The 18343-nt window shown below is 49.1% G+C and overlaps 1 protein-coding gene across 4 annotated transcripts in view; it reads left to right on the plus strand.

The window, feature by feature from the left end:
* The window catches only part of JADE2 (jade family PHD finger 2), a 72287-nt gene that overhangs the window by 5753 nt on the left and 48191 nt on the right, over window positions 1-18343 (plus strand). For all 4 annotated transcript variants that reach the window (XM_053990975.1, XM_053990976.1, XM_053990974.1 and 1 more), the window contains 3 exons: window positions 1082-1139; window positions 3553-3638; window positions 14699-14856. In XM_053990975.1, the coding sequence (XP_053846950.1) occupies window positions 1082-1139; window positions 3553-3638; window positions 14699-14856 (302 nt within the window). The remainder of the gene's footprint in view (window positions 1-1081; window positions 1140-3552; window positions 3639-14698; window positions 14857-18343) is intronic.

Below are 18343 nucleotides of genomic sequence, written 5' to 3' on the forward strand. Positions count from 1 at the left end.
TGTTTTGGCTTACAGACTGTTGGATAGTTGTCTCGTCCACAGGCAGCCCTTTCCATCCAGAGCTGCCCAAGCCCTGTATTGGGGGCCATGTTGATCAGCCACCAGCCACATTGGTAAAATTTGGATTTTCAAAAGTTAAAATACCTTTCTTCTTTTTTTTTTTCCTGAAGCACCTACTTTGAGTTCCAAGTGCTTGGTTCCCAAGGGGCAAGTTCAGGAGAACCTGCTGATTTCAAGCGCTCCTGTAGCTTGTTCAAAGTCTCAAAGCAAATCAGCTGAGCTTGAAACGGGTCTCCATCAGTGCAATGGTACCCGCTGCTGTGATTTTAGCTCTGAGAGGATGGAGAAGGCACGGCAGGTGTGCAGAAGCCGCTTGCCCACTGCTGGGAGCTCTGGTGCCCGCGGTGCTGCCGGGGGGAGCTCCGGCAGGGCAGTGCGCAGTGATGGGAGGTGCTTCCTGTGTGACAGATACTCCCGAAGCCTTAAAAGAAGTAGATAGCGGCTGAATGGGAAGATGAGTCAGAGGGTAAAACCCCAGGCTTGTGGTACACAGGGGTTCTCTTCAGCTCTGGGATGCTCGTACTTCCCCCTGCAGACATACCGAGAGTGTGCAGTTTCTGTTCTTCTGTCTTCACATTTCTTCACTTTGCAGCTGGGACAGGTGGTTCCCAGGAGATCTTTTCTCCCATCCAACAGCACCACAGTTCCTGGAGGGCATCCTCCAGTCTGTGTTGGAGCTTCTTCCCTTGGCAGTGCTCTTGCAGAGGAAGAGTCATTTGGATGCAAATCCTGCACAGACAAATTTCCGTGCAAAGCTGAGTGATCCAAATGCACCCACTGTAACTACTGGGATCTACTGGGATCGGGAAAAGCTAATAGAAAGACAATTAAAGTTTTTTAAAAAATCCATGAGAATTGTTTTGTTGCATTTTTTTTCAGCCTCTGGGTAGTTGTCTGTCCTGAGGGTAAGGACTGACTGGTGCTGGGATAAGAGGGTGTGTGGATATTCATATAGCAGTGCTTTGGTGCTGAGATGAGTTTTCTGGACATGGAGTGTAATGTTCAATTTCTTTTGTTACAGATGGAAGAAAAACGGCGCAAGTACTCCATCAGCAGTGATAACTCGGACACCACTGACAGTAAGACTTTTAATTCAAAGCTTTGAACAAGATTCACCTCCAGCAGTCAAAATGCTTGAATAATTACTTTACAGTGGAGGAAACTGCATTTACTGGGAAGTCTCTGCACAATGAATAGCATACAGGGCTGGGTTTGTCAGAAATGCAGCAACAAGCTGATACTAATTTATTTAAACACTTGGCTGTGGCTCCTCTTAACTGATGAGAGTGTCTCCCTCGTGTGAGGAGTCTGGGCGAGGAGAGCTGCTGATTGCAGATCTGCTAACAAAGCAGCAAACTGGTGAAGCAGCAAACACCCTTCGTAGATGAGTTGTCCTTTCCTGTGAGCTGTAGCCTCAGACTAGTTTGCTCTTGATCTGGGTTGTACCAGGGGAAAGGGAAGTTTTTACTGGAGTCAGAATAAAACTGGAGCCACATTGTTCCCTTCTTGCAAACTGAAGAGTGATGTGGGAAAAGGGATGAGGCTCAAGCCGGCAAAACTTGCGAGCCCACGCTTGCTTTTCAACATCTACCTCACTTCATCCTCATTCAGGAAGGCACAGAAGCATGTGTTCAACAATAAACGTGCAAATGTGCTGAATTTTGGCTATAAATAGAGGAGCACTCTCCTCTCCCACTTATCCCAGGGTTTCACCCACTGCAGACATACTGCAGTGCTGTGGTGTTCAGTACCCTCAAGGCACCAGCCTAATCCCTTGTCTGGACTCCGGAGTTTCTTACTAGTTGCTCTTGGTTTCTTACAAATGTCACAGTAATTTCATCTGGGCCATGCTGGGAATTTGCTCTCCACACTTTACAGGATCTGGCTGCTGGATATCCGAGAACGAAAGGGACTTTACTAAAGACACTAAACTTGTGGGCTTTTTCCTAACAGGATGATGGAGAGATTACAGGGGGTTATGGAAAGGCTGATCTTGCTGGGTTTGGCTGCTGTTCCCACAGCTTCAGCCAAAAAAATAGTCAGTGTGAGTGGAGTTTGCACCACAAGTGCCGACGGGAACCTGCTGTTCGGCTGCCAGCAGGGACCCCCATCCTGCTGGAGCCCGGGGCCCTGGGAGCTGAGCCGTGCCTACGGAAAGCGTTTCAGGCTCTGTCAACACCCTCGCTTCTCGTAAAATGAAACATCTCTATCTCAGAAAGGGGTTTGTTTTGGAAGCCTTGCTCCAAACTTCCCGTCTCCTAATCCCCAGATGCTCAAAGGCTTACGGAGCCGAGCTGTGCTCGCTGGCTTCACTGCCTTTCGGGGGTAAAGCATCTTTAATCATGGTATTAAACAACATGGCCTTATCTCTATGGGGCTTGGATATTTATGCTGCAGGTGATATCCAAGCTTTTGACAAATGCTCTCCTGCAGGATAGTTGTAAACAGAGTGGTGACCTTCTTTTCCATGCCTCTGCCAGGAAAGGGTAGTTGTGGTGTGTTATCCAAGCCTGTAGAGCTGTAGCATCACATTGTAGCTTGAGAAGAGGGGGCAAGGTGGAAATTAGTGGCTGATCTCTCCATGAAAGCTGCTGCTGCTGCACTTCTTGGAGCAGCTTGCTGAGTAAAGGAGTTTGTCCGTGGGCTGCAGCATAGGGATGTCTGCTCTGGGCTTTGTCTACACAGTCCTGTTATGCTCTGAAGTGTTATAAAGAATTTCATTTGTATGGAACCCTCTTTAATAACATCTAGCCTGCAACTTCAAAAAAACAAGCTGTCTTTTGGGAAGAGGTGATGCCCCTTCACTTAATTTTGTGAAGTACAAGAAAGTGCACTGCAAGTAAAGAATACAGGTTGAGCTGGTGCCTCTTCCCCTGCCAGGAAAAGTGGACATGTGAAATTTACCTGGGCTCAGCTGCCTGAGCTGGTAGAACAGCAGTTTCCCACTGCAGTGGTACCACAGCCTGATCCCTGAGTCAGCTCAGCTCCTGGCTCCATCGTGTTTGGATGTTGCTAATGTGCACAGTGCTGTTTCTTCCTATTTAGCCCTCCAAGGATAAAATCAGTGTTAAATGGGCCTATTGATAGTTATTTTGTTGCAACCTCACAGAAACATTTTTATATCCTGGAATATGGAGGGCTTCCTGTACAGAAGACTGAACTGTCATCATTATTATACAGAAATACTAATAATCAATTTGTTATTTATTATTAACAAATACAGTCTTACATTTAAGTGGTAATGACACAAATGGGTTGGAAATAAAGATCAGTAATGTATGGTCCCAGTACATTTCAGGTTTTAGCTACTCTTCCCTTTCAGGGGTAGCAGCAGTGGTGATGATACTGCACAAAAAAAAAAGTCATGTCAAGGTGTTATCCCATCTTAGTGCTGACCCAAAGTGTTGGCTGAGGCTGGCGCTGTGGGGCTGGTGAGGTAAGGAAAAGCCTTGGCTCTTTCCCAGGTAACCTGTCTCTGTTGCCTTGTTGCAGGTCACACCACATCCACCTCCAGATGCTCCAAAATTCCGAATACCAAATCCCCCTGGTCACGGCAGAAGGAGAAAAAGCCCTCTGAGGTACGTGGGCTTTTAGGCTTTTCCTGAAGGAGAGTTTTCCCATGGGACTGCACTTGCCCAGATGTGGCAACCAGCGTGCCCATGGCTGGCTGTGGGCAGTGGGTGCCAGGACAAGGTATCCCTGAGAAGCCAGAGCCCGTGGTGCAGAGCCACAACTCCCAACAGCCGTGTCAACCCCAGCCCCCCTGGGGAGGGAGCTGATGGGGACACACAATGAGCATCTCTGGTGAAGGGTGGGGGTCCTTGTGCCCACTCCATCCCTATTGAGGCAAGTAAAGAGAAGTTAAGTTTGGTGGGACTAGGAGGTCCTGCAGTATTGGGTGTCTGCATACCAAGATTTGGGTTTGGGTGCCCTCCTGGGTGCCCTTTCATTAATGGCACAGGTCACAGCACTGATGGCAGGGGAGGGTGATGTAAAGACTCCTCCCCATGAGCAAGTGGGAGGCGTGGAGAGCTGTGAAATGAGAGACAGCACAGCTGAGTTGCAGATTGTGCTGTGTTGTTTCCCCCTGTCACGGGGCTCACGTTAAGCTGAGGCCATCAGTGTCTGACCTTGCTGCAGGGTTTCCCCTCGCTGGTCTGGGCAGTGCTGCCCATGCTGGGGACACTGCCCAGCTTCACCTGCTGGCTCTGTAGTGCAGGGTCTGGGCCCTGGGTGGGAGGGGCTGTTTGTCCCCAGGACTGTGTTGGAAGGGGTGGTGCTATGTCCTGTTTTCCTTTTGTGCCTCGGATACATTTCCACTAGCCATGGAAACTATACCAGGCATGAGCTGCTGTTGTAGCAACCGCAGTGTTTGGCAGTGGTCATCTTCATTTCAGCAGCAGCCTGAGCAAAGCCAGAGGGACATTGTTCTCACATTCCCTTCCCTCTGGACTGGGGTCTGGAGTCAAACAGTGCTAAGTTTAGAAGCAGATGAAGCTGGCATGGCTCATGTGAACTCCCCATTTCACCTCTCCTGACGCTGTGGCCTGGTGAGCACAAACCTCTGTAACATCCTCCTTTTGCATCAAGCTGAGTAGAGATTTTGAGGTTTTCCTGTGGTCACTGCCTGAATTACAGCTGCACTTGGTTCTTACTGCTCTGTTGGGTTTACATTGAAATATCTGTGTTGGCAAAGGATACAGACTGAAAGAGTCAAAGTTATTTGTGCCTTGGGTAAAGAGAGGGACTGGAAAGCTGTTACTACCAGCTGAGTTACTTGGAAATACTCCAGAGAACAAGAACCAGGGGTGCAGATGTCACTGACTGCTAACAAGTCTGTTGAAAAATTGAATATTAGCACTGGTAATGTTGGGTTTTGGTTATAGATGTGTCTCTCAATGTGGGTGTGGGAGAGAATTCTGTGAGCTGAATCCTCCTTTGGAAAGTGAAGCATTTCGGGCATCTCCTCCTCCTGTGGCACTGTTACCCCTTTCTGAAATAACTGCCCATCCCTGTGCCTGATGTGTCCATAAAGGCCTTGGGTGAGCCCTTCAGGTGCTGTCAGGAGTCCCTGCCACAGAGATGCCTCATGTTAGAGGATGTGGCTCATGTCACAACAGTGTCATAGGTGCCACCCTGCTGCTGCCCAGCAGCAAAATCCTTCTCCAGGAGTTGGGACATCTTTCTGCCTCACTGGTGCAGACACATTTTTGTCTTTAATATGAGTCAGTTTAATCAGCCATCTAGGATTTTACCTGGCTGCTACTGAATATAAGTCCAAGATTTCAAGTGCAAATGCTTCTGGACTTGATGAAGTGTGGCAAGAGCTGGATCCAAGTTGCTGTCTACAACAGCTGGAGTGAAAACTAGATATTAGTCCATGGCACCTGGGGAGACATCAGATGCCTGCAGAGGGCTCCTCCCTCTGCTTACTGCTCCGTTATCCCCTGAGGAGGGTTCTCAGTGAAATGTTGCTGTGGAACAGATAAAGTGGAGCAAAAGCTGAACAGTGCCCAGCTTAGCAACAGTTGGGACAAAAAGTGAACCTCTGTGGCTTATGTGAACTGAGACTCTAGGGGAATTTGGGGAGGCAATGTGTGATTACTCAAGCTGGAGTTTGGCCAGGATGCTCAAGCTGACAAACCATCTTTTACAAAAGCATGGTGGGCACACAAGCAGATGGAGCAGTACAGATCTCAGCTGTGCTCCCCTCACTGTGCCTTGCCCCTGCACTTGCTGGTGTCTGGCTCTGCTGGAAATCAGCACCTGTTGAAACTCAGGGGTCAGGAGATTGTTGGAGGTGGATATATCACCTCAAGACCTGCAGCAGGGAGATGGTTTGGAGATCACTCCAGTATGAATTTCCTCTCCAACAGCATCTTCTAAACTTCTCCATGAGTGACCCAACTTCTGTTCTTCCTGTGAGCACCCGTGAACGTGTCTGGTCCAAACACTGTGGAGTTTGGCACATCCTCCCAGGAACACTGGGGGATTTCAGGCATAGACTGTGACAGGCATCATATCCTCTTGGAGCAATACTGAGAAATGTAAAACACAAACTACACCACTATCAAACTACTTCACATGAAATAGTGAATCACCTTTTCTTTTGTCCATCCTGCTGAGGATGGATGTTGATCTCATCATCACTGACAGATAGAAACCACAGGAGAATAATAGGGAGAGCAGGATGAATGCATTATCAGATACTGAACCCCCAGCCATTTTGGGTCTGGACACATCAAAGGATAACTCAATCTCCAGGTTTACACATTGTAGCTTTATCAAGAGCTGCAGTGGGTGCAGGCCTGTCTTGAGTGAAGGCCATGCTGGGTGATGGGCTGGGGAAATGGCATTTGTGTGTGTGGACCCACCAGCCTGTCCTGCCCTTCTCCAAGTCATGTCCCCATTTCTGTGGGAGCTGCTGTCTCAGAGAAACACACATTCCTCCTGACAACTGGGCAGGAGATAAAAAAATCGAAAGCATTAGTGTTACATAGTTATTAGTCAGGTCAGGGGGTGATGTTTATTATGAAAGACTCTGTGAGAAGGGATTAACTATACACATTAAAAACCATCCGATACAAGGCATCTGGAAAAACAAGCTTCTTAACATGGAAAAGTACTGAGCTGTTTGTAAACATCCGCAAAGGGGCCATTGCCAGGGAGGGTGATTATATTTATCTGTGCCTGTCACGGGGCTCTGCCCGGGCTCTTTCCTGACTGTCCCAGGCACCAGGCCTCTGTCTTGGCTCTCTCCCTCGCAGAGGTGACAGTTGTCCTTCCTGCCCCTTGCCTGGGCAGCGGAGCCTTCAAGGCTAAAACCTGATGCTGATGGTGCCCCGGGCATGGCTCTGCTGCACTGCTTTGCCTGAAGGCAGAGGATGAACGTGGGCAGCTGCCAACAGCTTCTTGCATCTGCAGTGATAGCAGTACCAATCTGGTGATTTTAATTAATCTCATTAGTGCTCGTTTGTCTCTTAACTTGTCTGCAAATGGAGCATGGTGGCTGGTATCCATCTCCCCGAGTCCCTGCAAGGAGCTGCTGGTCATGCTCCCCACCCTGGGAGCTGGAAGGAGGGGATGCTCGCTCAGGTTATCCCTGCCATGGATCTGAGTCTGCAGCAGGGAGTAACGCATGCCTGAAGTTCGGATTTCTGCTTCTGTTAGTGGCACATTAGTGCAATCCTGCCCCCGGCTGTAGAGCTGCTGGGGATGTGAGCACAAGCCTTGCTGGTCTGACTGCAGTCTTCAAGCTTCTCTCCTGTTCCTGACAGGGAACAGTTGTCAGTGTCTAAGGAGAGAATCTAAGAACAAGGCAAGTGTGTAATGATAGTCTCTGGTTCTATCTGCCAGCTCCCAGCCATCAGCGGCCCAGGGACTCCCTCGGATGCTGCCTCTGAGTCACTGCCGTAGCTGCTATGTTAGTCATTACCTCCAGATCTATTTGAGATCCACAGTGCTCACCTGCACTGCTGGAATATCTTTTGGAGGGACAAAAGCCTGCTTTTTTTGTGCAGAACACCTGCCTGCCAGCCCTCCAGCTGTCCTTTCTCAGCTGAAGAGCCCTGTGCAGTCTGGGCTGTGCTGTGCAGGTGCTGCTCATCCCACCGGACATCCTCGCTGCCCTTCTCCCTCACTCTGGACCTTCGGGAGGCGAGGGGACTGCAGCTGCAGGCTGGGCTCAGGATGAAGGGGAAACCACAAATTTATACAATTTACATTATTTTCTGCTTGCCTTGTTTAGATATTACTTCCGTGTTTTGAAATGCGCCTTTTTGTATCTCTTTACAAGGATTTAACTCTTTTCCCTTCTAAAAAGTAATTCTTACTGCATTGGATCATGTTTTTTTCCTCCTGCATTAGATATATAATGACCCAGTGCAGTGTGAATTTAGTTCCTGTACTCTCCTGTGCTTGGAGAAGAGCTTTAATGGATGTGGCCAAGCAAGACTGGACATGCTTTTATGGGGCTGGATGGGGAGAAAATCCCTTTCTGTTGAAAGGTTTGACTGCAGTTTGGCTTTGTCAGTTTTCCCTTTTTATTAAAACCATTGTCTTCTGAATGCTGAGAAGGACTGGACAAAAATGTCTCTTGTTCCTATTTTGAGTTCTGTTGTTCATTGAATCTTTAACACCCAGCATTTCAAGAGGAAACAAGACTAGATGAAGAGATAGGAGACTGGCTCCCCAAATGGACATGGGAGTTCAGGATTCCTTCCCCCACAGGCACATAATATCTGGTTGCAAACACACTCCTGGCATTGCCACATTTCAAAACCTTGCTACTGAGTATCAACTCTCTTCTCATTTTGGAAAGGGTTGGAAAAATGTGATGGAACAGCAGGGATATAGGACTGGGAGGTCCAAAGGGGAGTGGGGTGGGGCAGCCAGGGCTGCACGGACAGAGGTGCCATTTCAAGCTGATATCAAGACAGGTTGTACAACCAAAACCTATTCTCAGGGCTCCCATTGTTCCTGTTGTTTTCTCTTTCTCTAAAGATCCTTGTGACTCATGAGCTATAACAAACAATTTTATGCTTGAGAGAGTGAAGGGCTGAGAGCTGGCTGGCAATGAGGAGGGAGTCCTGTGCATGAGGCAGCTGGAGACCTCCCTGGTCCCAGTGTGGATGGAGGAAGGTGGTTATGGCTGGGAGTATGCAGGAGTCAGCTGCCAGGACTGCAGTCAGGGAGGGAAAAAAGAGTGTTGAGCCAAAGCCTGAAGAAAACTTGTTATGTCAATGGCAGGAAGCAGTCCTACACCCTGCCTGCAGTGATCTGCTGCTGCCTCTGCTTGGGAGTAGCTCTCAGAGCACCCACCACCCCTGCTTGCTATGGAGGGGTCATCACTGTGAGATACCACGTGGCTGCTGTGGGTGTGAGGGCATCAGGGAGGATTACAGTTCTGCTGGGTGATGGAGGGAGTGAATTCAAAGGTGAGATCTCGGATGCAGGCTGTGACCATCCCTTCTCACCTCTCCTGCCCACCCTCACCCTAGTGAGCGCTGTGTTTTCTGCACGCACTTCATTTTGGGCTTCTCTTCTCTTACATTGTGTACCACTGCTTTGCAGCGTGGAGTGCTTTGGAAAGAGTTCTTTTTGCTAAAACTTTTTAGAAACAGAGTTGTTATTATGTATTAAAAAAACGGCATCCCATCCTGGGATTTGAAGGAGGAGGGACTGAGTTTATTCCTCTGCTCCAAGAGCAAGGTCTGAAAGCTCCAAAGTCAGCTGGGTGCAGATGCAGGGGAAAATGTGTAACAGAATTCCTGCCAGCTCAGGAAGCCTGGTGTGCAGGGACCCAGCCTGCTGGAGCCCATCTGTGTTGGGCTGAGCCGCCTGGTCCCTCTGGAGCTGTTTTCTCCTGGGCTGGCTTGCAGCAGGCGCCTGGAGCCGAGTCCCCGTGCCGGGGGATGCCGAGGCCGTGCCGCCTCGCCGGGCGCGCTCGGCTGCGCCGGATCCGGCACAGCAGTCCCCGGGCTGGCTGCTGCTTTAAAAGCTAATTAAACCCAGTGCTAGACGAGTGTTTCTTTTCATTTCGATTTAAAGCCCAAAACAGATCCGGCTCTTTGGCTCTCGCCCAGAGCTGGTTTCGTACAAGAGGAAAGTCGTTACCACGGGATCTGAGTTTGGTGCTTTCGGGTGGGATATTTGGGGCAAAGGGGATATTTGGCAGGCTCAGACCTACAGCACAGTCACTGGAAAAGCCACGTCCTTGACAGAGCACATGGAGTGGGAACTGAATGGCAGGGAGATTGCTGGCCACTTCATTAAGAGGGGTTTGTGAGTGAATCACAGAGCCTAGAAATTGATGTGAGAATTGCATGGAAAGGTGGTGGAGATACTCCCAGAGGGGCTGGATGGTGATGGGGCAGAGGCAGAGAAGGAGGAGAATGCTGGAAAGCAGCACAGCCTGGGAGTCCTTAGCTAAGGGAGGGATGGGGAGCAGCATTTCTGATGCCTCATGGCACGTCCATCGTCCTGCCTGTTGTGGTGAGGCACTCTGCCTCAGCAGCTTCCAGGGGTATGTTTTTCTCTGAGGTTGTCCAGCTGTTGGACAAATTGATGCTGGTCCATGGAGAGCTCCCAGAGATGCCTCACAGGTGTCACAGGGTACAGGGAGAGGCTGCAGGGCTGTGTCCAGTGGGAGAAGCAGCAGTTCCTCACCAAAGTGGAGCAGCTGATATACAAGGTGCCAGGGGCTCAAGGAGGAGCCAAACCCAGCCCCTGCCTTGCAGGTTTCTGCCATACCTGCAGGATCATCCTTCCAATGCCAGGCTGGATCCAAGTGACACATTGGGATGTGAACATCAGAGGATGTTACATTTAATTAGCTCAGGGTTTGTTGTTGGGTTTTTTGTTTTGTTTTGTTTTGTTTTTTAAAAGGTGAAAGCAATACAGCTTTTGCCTCAAAATAGCAAATTACAGAAATTGCAAAAGTACCGATGTATTGTTGGGGAGCACCATGGCTATGGTGTCCCAGTGTGTTTTCATGTTGCTGGACTGCCAGGACTGGCTCTACTGGTGAGTCAGTCCAACACCACAAACTGGTGGGCTGCAAGGATGGGGAAGTACTAGGGGTGGGTAGTCCAGGCTTGCCTGGCCTGTGGAATACAAGGGAGATTAAGGTTTTCCCCGCATTTCTTTCTTTGCCTGGAGTGTGAGGCTGCGCAACCACACCGACCTGCTGTGGACTCCATGTCCATTTCTTTTGGAAATATGAAGGAAAAAATATCTTGGGATTTTGAAATTTCATGTTCTTTTTCCCTGTCTTTAAAGCTGACAATAACAAAGGGAGAGGCTGGCCCTGGGCACTGGTGTGATGCATCTCTGAGCATCACTAAACCTCCATGAGGTTCCTGAGCAAGCAGAGGTAATAAAGGAACGTCTTGGTTTGGCCTTTCCCATTGCTGGCAGATCGATAGACAATAACTCAGATCCCATTCAGGGCTGAAAGGGAAGGACAGAGCCTGGCCAGGGCTGTGGTGGTGGTGGGGGGAGCGGGTGCAGGGCAGCAGACAATCTGTCAGCTCCCACGGCCAGGGAGAAACAGTAAACACTCCTATTGAGGGAAAATTGCTTGTTTTCTGGTACCCAACTTTCTCTTCATCGCCAGGTCCTTGGTTCATCAGTGCCCAATTTATCCTTTATTTGGTTTTCATAAATAATTCAGAAGAGTTTGAGTAGAATAATTGAGTCTTTTCCCAACCCTAATCCCAGACAATTCAAAACAAAAAGACATTTAGATTACAATTTGAGCGTATTAGCTGTTGGGAGATTTCCAGACAACTGATCTGCTTTCCTTTACAATTTCTGTGCTGTTCTATCATTTCTAAAGTGTTCTGCTTTGATAGTTAATAATTTGAGCATATCCAGTTCTTCATGAAAAGACAGAGGTGTCGCTGTGATAAAGTGCGGGCGCGCGTGCTGCCGTCGGATGGGTGAGCTTATCTGTTTTCCAAGAAGGACTAAATAAATGAAGTAGTGAGATTGCAAATCCAGCCTGCGATGTGCCTTATCTTCAGGGAAATAGATACAATCGTGCTTATTTGGCTTAAAATTAAAACTAAGCTTCTATTCTGATGCGAGCTGAAAGGCCAGAAGGGATGAATTTGGGGAAGACTTAACGCAGGAAACCATGGGCTTGGGATCTGCGCCGTGCAGAGGGGAGAAATTATTCCGAGGGCTGGTCCCGTTGTGCAGGCTCCTCCGCCTCCCTCTTCATCAGTAGGAGGAGGGTGACAGGCCAGGATTTTGACACTGTTCCATGGATGCCCAGCCCTGGTGTTACCCAAAGAGACAGGGCTTGTCACCTCACTGCTGTCATCTGGTGCTGACCTAGCAAAAGAAAATGGTGGTTTTTGCATGGGGTAAGGGTCTGGGAAGTCCACAGCTGCTGTGGGTGCCTGGGGAGGCCTCAGGGCAGGGTAATGATATGGCTGGACCCTCCCAATGGTTGATTGTTCTGGAAAGGTCAGTCCCACTCCCAGTCTCACTCCCGCTGTTCTGCACTGCTCTGGAGCTGGCTGCCGGGTCTGTGCACTGAGGTGGGAGCAGGAACATGCTGCCATCCTGCCCTGCACTGCCAGCACTGCCCTGAGCAGCTTCCTGGCAGAATTGGGTGTATTTGCCTGCATGAAAGAAGAATGCAATGCTCCTGTACCCCACAGCATCAAAGGAGGTGTCCCCAGGAGGCAACTGAGTTGGCATTGAGGGAGGAGGGTACTCACATGTCAGCAGGATCCAGTCCAGGTCGTTCAGAAAAGCTTTTGGGTGCCCTGCACCTTTGGAAACCATTCCTGCTTGCCTATGCCCACAAATCCCTAGGGCATCTGTCTTCAAAACAGTATTTCCTATAACAGTATCATGCTGTTGCCAGGGGAAGGTTAGATTGAATATTAGGAAAAAGTTGTTCTCCGAAAAGGTGGTTAAGCAGTGCCACAGGCTGCCCAGGGCAGTGGTGCAATCACCATCCCTGGAGGGAATTAAAAAGACATGTGGCTGTGGCTCTTGGGGACAGTGCTTTAGTGCTGAGCTTGGCAGTGCTGGGTTGACAGGTGGACTTGGTGATCTTGTAGGGCTTTTCCAATTGCAATGATTCTGTGCTTCAGTGATTGTATGGTGCTGGTGGCCAGAGCAAGGAGGTGGCACTGACCTCCATGGTGGCCTCAGCCCCCTGTGGTTCAGGCACAGGGGAGCATCTCATCCACCCAAGCCAAGAGCTCTGAGGTGTGAGGGATTACTCAGGTTTGTGTTGTCCTCATTGGAGCTGGGCACTAAAACTGGGCTAAGGAGATGTTGTTGAGCCAGGCTGTGACGTGTCAGCCAGGGCTGTCAAGAACATGGTGTATTCCTACCCTTTATTTTAGAAAACACTCTACAGTGGGATTCCTGCACTTGTCTGGATCACTGACCCACACTGCTGGAGGGACTATGATATCTCACATATCCCTTCTCATGTTTAATTAATGTCTCTTTTAATATTTTTTTTTAATTTCCCACACTGGCGGTTTGTTAAAAGGTTACTGTGGTGTTTATAATGCACAGAGGCTTAGAGGAGCCTGATCTTTCCCAAGCTGAGCTGACTGTAATATATAGGCTGTTAATTATGTTTGTTGAAGGGTGTGCCTAGACTGTGTCTGACCAACTCAAATCAGGTTTATATGGACATAGTTAAAAATGTCTCCAAACAGCAGCATCAGGAGGAGAGTACCAGTGAAATTCAGAGGTCCCAACATAGCAAAGGTTGTTTATATATTGTATTTAACTCTAATTGGGTTAGCAGCTGAGGCTCTGAGGATTAAACAAACTGACCTAAATACTGGTCTCAGTGGTCTTACTTAATGTCTAGTTTCCTGCATTTCAGTCAATTTGGGTTCCCAAATACTCTCCAAAGTGTGTTATCTTTGTGTCAAAAAAATCTAAAACTATACTGTATTATATCTTGTGATTCTGACAAAGCAATTCTCATTTGGAGAACAGACTGTGAAGAGATTAAACAATATCCAGAGAAAACACCTGATCCATCCCAGCCTTGTGGAAGGAATGCAGAAGTAGCAGGGATGGAGCGAGATGGTGTCCAGGCAGGATTGCTGGCATTGGCAGTTATTATTCCAGCTAATAGCAGATGGTAGAGAGGAGAAATCATCCATTTTCATTTACAATTTATTTTTATGCTGCAAGAGGCAGGATTGCTCGAGTCATTGCTGTCAGGCAGCCCTCTGGAAGGAAAACCTTACTTACCGTGAGGGATATTTTTAGAATGAGTTTTTCATCCTTGTATATTGGGAGAAGATGCTGCAGGGCCACAAGTGAGATGGAGAATGAGCCCATTCACTGACTGAAGGACTGGAGGATTTTCCTGCAGGAGGGGACCAGTGCTGATCTCAAAAGGGGTTTATTGAGTCAGGAAAAATCTGTGTTTGTGGATATGTAAGCAGCACCTAGATCACATTTTAGCTGGATAATTTCTGTCTTAAGCTTTTGTCTGTCCCTGTTCAGGACAATGAGGTGATGTGATTGAAACATGAAGGTGCTTGGGGGGCAGGGAGGTGATCTGAAGGGGACACAAAGGTGCTCAGGATGGTGAAGTGACATGAGGAGGATATGAAGGTGCTTGGGACAAAGTGTCTCTGTGTTTCCCACATCTTCATTCAAGACAAGAACAACATTTTCTTGTGTCCTGTGAAGGCCAAATGTGGAGAAGCCCAGTAGCTGTACATCCCTTGGCATTTGGAGTAGATTTGTATGGTTGTGCTGAAACCATCAATCCTCTAAAATAAAGCAGCCTGTTTCTTCAGTTAAAAACTAATTTTTGATCTGCATCTTGTCCAAGCTCACTCCCTGTGGCTGGATTTCCTGACTGCCCAGTATGGGGGACCTTGAAGGGGTTGCAGCTGCAGGGCTTGGGCTCTTGGCACTGCCTGGCTGGAGGGGAGTCCCTGCTTGTTGCCATGTTCTCCTGCCCAAAACTTGCCTTGCAGGGACTTAATTTGACACCCTGAAGCCACTCAGTTGGTGATGCAGACACCCCCTGAGCTGTGCCTTGGGGACAGTTTCCCAAGGCACCCCCCCTGGGCACGTGTGCCCCCAGCCTCTGCTGGACTCTGCACTCAGGATGGTTTTTTTCCCGGTGCAGGTTTTCCGGACTGATCTGATAACAGCCATGAAGATCCCTGACTCCTTCCAGCTGAGTCCTGACGAGTACTACGTTCTGGCTGATCCTTGGAGACAGGAGTGGGAGAAGGGTGTCCAGGTGCCAGCAAGTGCCGAGGCCATCCCTGAACCTGTGGTCAGGTAAGTGAGCAGGGTCTCGTCCCTCTGGTTCTGTCCACGGGCCCCCCTGTGCCTGGTCCTCTCTGTGGGGTTCCCTCTGCCTTGGTGGGGTGCACAGCATCTCGGAGAGCACATAGAGGTGATGGGTTTTGGGATCCTGGGCTTGCACAGGGATGCAAGGGGACCTCCCACTGCATCCTGAAAAGTCCCTCTCATGCGCGTGGCTTTTTTTGGGCAGTGGCCAGCTGGGACAGCTCCTTGTTTGCTCTTGGTCAAGAAATGTTAAAAAAGATCTGATAAAATCGAAGGAACGATAAAAAAATAACAACAGAAAACCGTGCAGAATGCCAGCCTCTGCCTGGCTGCTTGATGCTTTTCTGTCTAGGAGCACGTGGTTGTACCGCTGGTATTTCACGGTAGGGAAGCAGGAGTTGGCCCTTAAATTAAAAACTTCCCTCTTTACCATGTTTGTGCAGATTGGAGACGTGCTGGGCATGCTGAGATTCAGGGCTTGGGAAAAGGAGCCCGGCAAACACAGAAGCATCTCCCAAGACCTTGTAGAGACGACGTCTGTCAGCAGAGATTGGGGGCTCATTAGCTATTTTAAAATAGGGAACTGAGTTTTAAAATAGACACTTAAACAGCTGCTCAGGCGAGAAGGAAACATGGGGGAGCTGCTACTCCCTTGACGTGTGCGGGGGATTATCCCAGGGCAGTGGCCAAAGCTGTGGGGGAAAGGTTGGTGCTGCCAGTGGGGGGAATGGAAAAGGCTGGGAAGGCACCCCAGAACTTGTAGGGTCAGATCTGGAAACTTGCAGGATCAGACCCAAAACTCCCCACAGGGTTTAGAGGAGCTTTGCATCTCTTGTGTGTTCCCTTTGTGATGTGTGACACCATGTGTGCATCCTGCAGAAACACTCATGCAGCATCATGCCAGGGTGATGCTGGGGCTGCTCATGGGAGTGGGGTGGCTGCTGGGGGATGTGTTTTGCCAAGGGATTTAGGCACGGAGCAGAGGCTGGTGGAGGCTCCGCTTGTCCCACAGCAACAGCAGCTGCTGCTGCTGCAGCTGCCGACCCCGCTTCTGAAATAAACTTTTGTGTACGCTCCCCTTCCTCCCCCGGGGAAAACAGAGAAAGAAATGAAACTTTAATGAGTCTGAACACATCAAAAGGGAAGTTGTAAAGGGGGCTGTTGAGTTGATTTAATCCTTGGAAAAAAAAAAAAAAAACGCAACCAAAAAAAAAAGAGAAGAGGAAAAAAAAAAAAGCCTCTGTGTGAAATATCTTTTTTTAGTTGTCTTTGATAGCTAACCGCAGTCTGGCCTCGCCAGTGCTCTGCTTCCCAGCTGAGGGCTCGTGCTGGGGCTATTTCCAGCTGAACAGTGATAGCTTGGCACCGCCTGGGCTGGCAGTGCCCATGGAGAGCAGGGAGTGCTGCTTCCCAGCAGTGGGATTTGGCATCCCAGACCTCTCAGCCAGGGGCTCCTGGGGTGCAGGACAGGCTGGAAATGCACCTCTCTTCTTGTTTCCGAGCCCGTGGATTTGGGGGTCCTGGAGCAGCTCTGCTGCATGTTTTCATATATGAATATCCCTAGAGTGGTGCCTGGAACAGATCATTCTCTCCCAGGTCCCCATCCCACTCTGTCCTGCTCTGGCACCCCCAGCACCACAATGATGGTGGTGGTGTTCCCCTTTGGTTTCTGGAGGGGACATCCTGGTGCTGCCCTATCATCTTGAGTATGAAGTTTCACTTCCAGTATCAGTTTCACTTCCAGTGTTATCCTCTGAAGAATTTCCTAATTCTTTGGATTATTTTGCTTGTTTGATTATTCTGAAAATTGGCACTTTTCCATAATCCTTGTTGAATTGCCTCCTGAAATAGTTCCAGCTCTTTCTTCAGTACCTCAACATTGTTTTGAGTTCAAGCCTTGCTCTACAAAGAGTTTGTTTTGTTTTTAAAGCAACAGATATTAGAAAGAAATTCTTCCCTGTGAGGGTGGTGAGGTGCTGGCACAAGTTGCCCGGAGAAGCTGTGGCTGCATCTCTGGAAGAATGTCCAGGGTAGACAGGGCTTTGAGCAACCTGGTCTAGTGGAAGGTGTCCCCACTCATGGCAGGGTATTGAAACTAGATGATCCCTTTAAAGTCCTTTGTAGGTCTGTAATTCTGAAATCTGACCCATTCTCTATGACCTCTCAGATACTCATTGCTGACTCTGTCACTCCCAGCTAATCCCAGGTGGATTTCTGCAGCCCCTCTAGTTTGTGTCAAACCCAGCTCATCCCAGGCTGCTCCTGGGCTGCTTGGAGATTGTGCTGCTTGCTCACAGCTTCAGTTTCCTCTTCTTTTTTCTCCTTCTGCTCTGTCTTGCACTGTGTCTCAATTGCCTGAACCATCTCTCTTTGCTGGCTGGACAGCAAGCATGGCCTGGAGGGCTTTGTCCTCTGATAGAAGCCTGTTTGGGATATTCTGCCTTCCCCAGTGTGATGGGAGTGAAATGAAGAGCTCATTTTACAGCAGTGTTAATGGTTGCACCTGGTTTGTAGCCATGATGCACTCCCAGGGGGACAGGCAGTGACACTGCCAGATTTTTTTTTTAATCAGGACAGAATGCACGCCAGAAGGCATAGCAGAGATGGTGTGCTTCTGCTGAGCAGCTCTCCCTCCCAAAGCATCCCTGCCCTCAAGGTTTTCCCACTTGGGCCACTGATGTGAGAATGGGAGGTGGAGAGGGCAGTGTTGGACTGCCAGGGACAGTGCAGACTGCAGTAATTTTGCTATCTCCAGGGTTGACAACTCCTTGCATCTTGCCCTGTTTTGGAGAAATGTCAAATATTTTTTCACAAGAGATGACTCTATTTTATCTGCCTTAAGAGAGCAGCCTTAAAAGGCCTTACAACTCCATTTACCTCCCCTGTTTAATTGCTTTACCAGTTTAATTGCTCACCCCAGTCTCCCTCCCAGGAGCAGCCACCCTGGGCAGCTCCTGCCTGAGCTGCTGCTTTTGCCCCTCACCCTGTGGCTGCTGCCCCATGGCCTTGGCATTGCTTTCCTCTTTTGCTTCCAAATTTTCCTTTCTCCCTACTCAAAAAATTTTGTCTAAACCGAACATCCTCTCTGTGTTGGGTATGGACATTCCAAATTCCTTTAATCTGCTGAAAAAAGTCCCAGCCTTGATGCTTCTTATGGACTGGAAATGTGGAGCCCAGCGGCTGATGCTCTTCCTTGCTGTCAGTGCTCTGCTTTTCCCCATCTCAGAGGTGTAACAGAGCATCCTGCCCTTAGGGGGGGATGCCTGTGCTAATCCAGTCCTGATGTCATCACTCCTGACAGCCACTTCCATGTGAGATTCCTAGAGGGAGGTGGGGAGGCTGGAGAGAAGAGCCCCGGGAGCTGGTGAGCAGACAAGCACTGCCTGCAAAATAATAGCCAGCCCATGGTGCTGATGCTCAGGAGTTGGTTCCTGGGCTGAGCCATCAGCAGCCAGTGGATTGTGCTGTGGGGTGT

The sequence above is a fragment of the Vidua macroura genome, chromosome 15, assembly GCF_024509145.1.
Source record: "Vidua macroura isolate BioBank_ID:100142 chromosome 15, ASM2450914v1, whole genome shotgun sequence".
In the NCBI taxonomy this organism is placed as follows: Eukaryota; Metazoa; Chordata; class Aves; order Passeriformes; family Viduidae; genus Vidua; species Vidua macroura.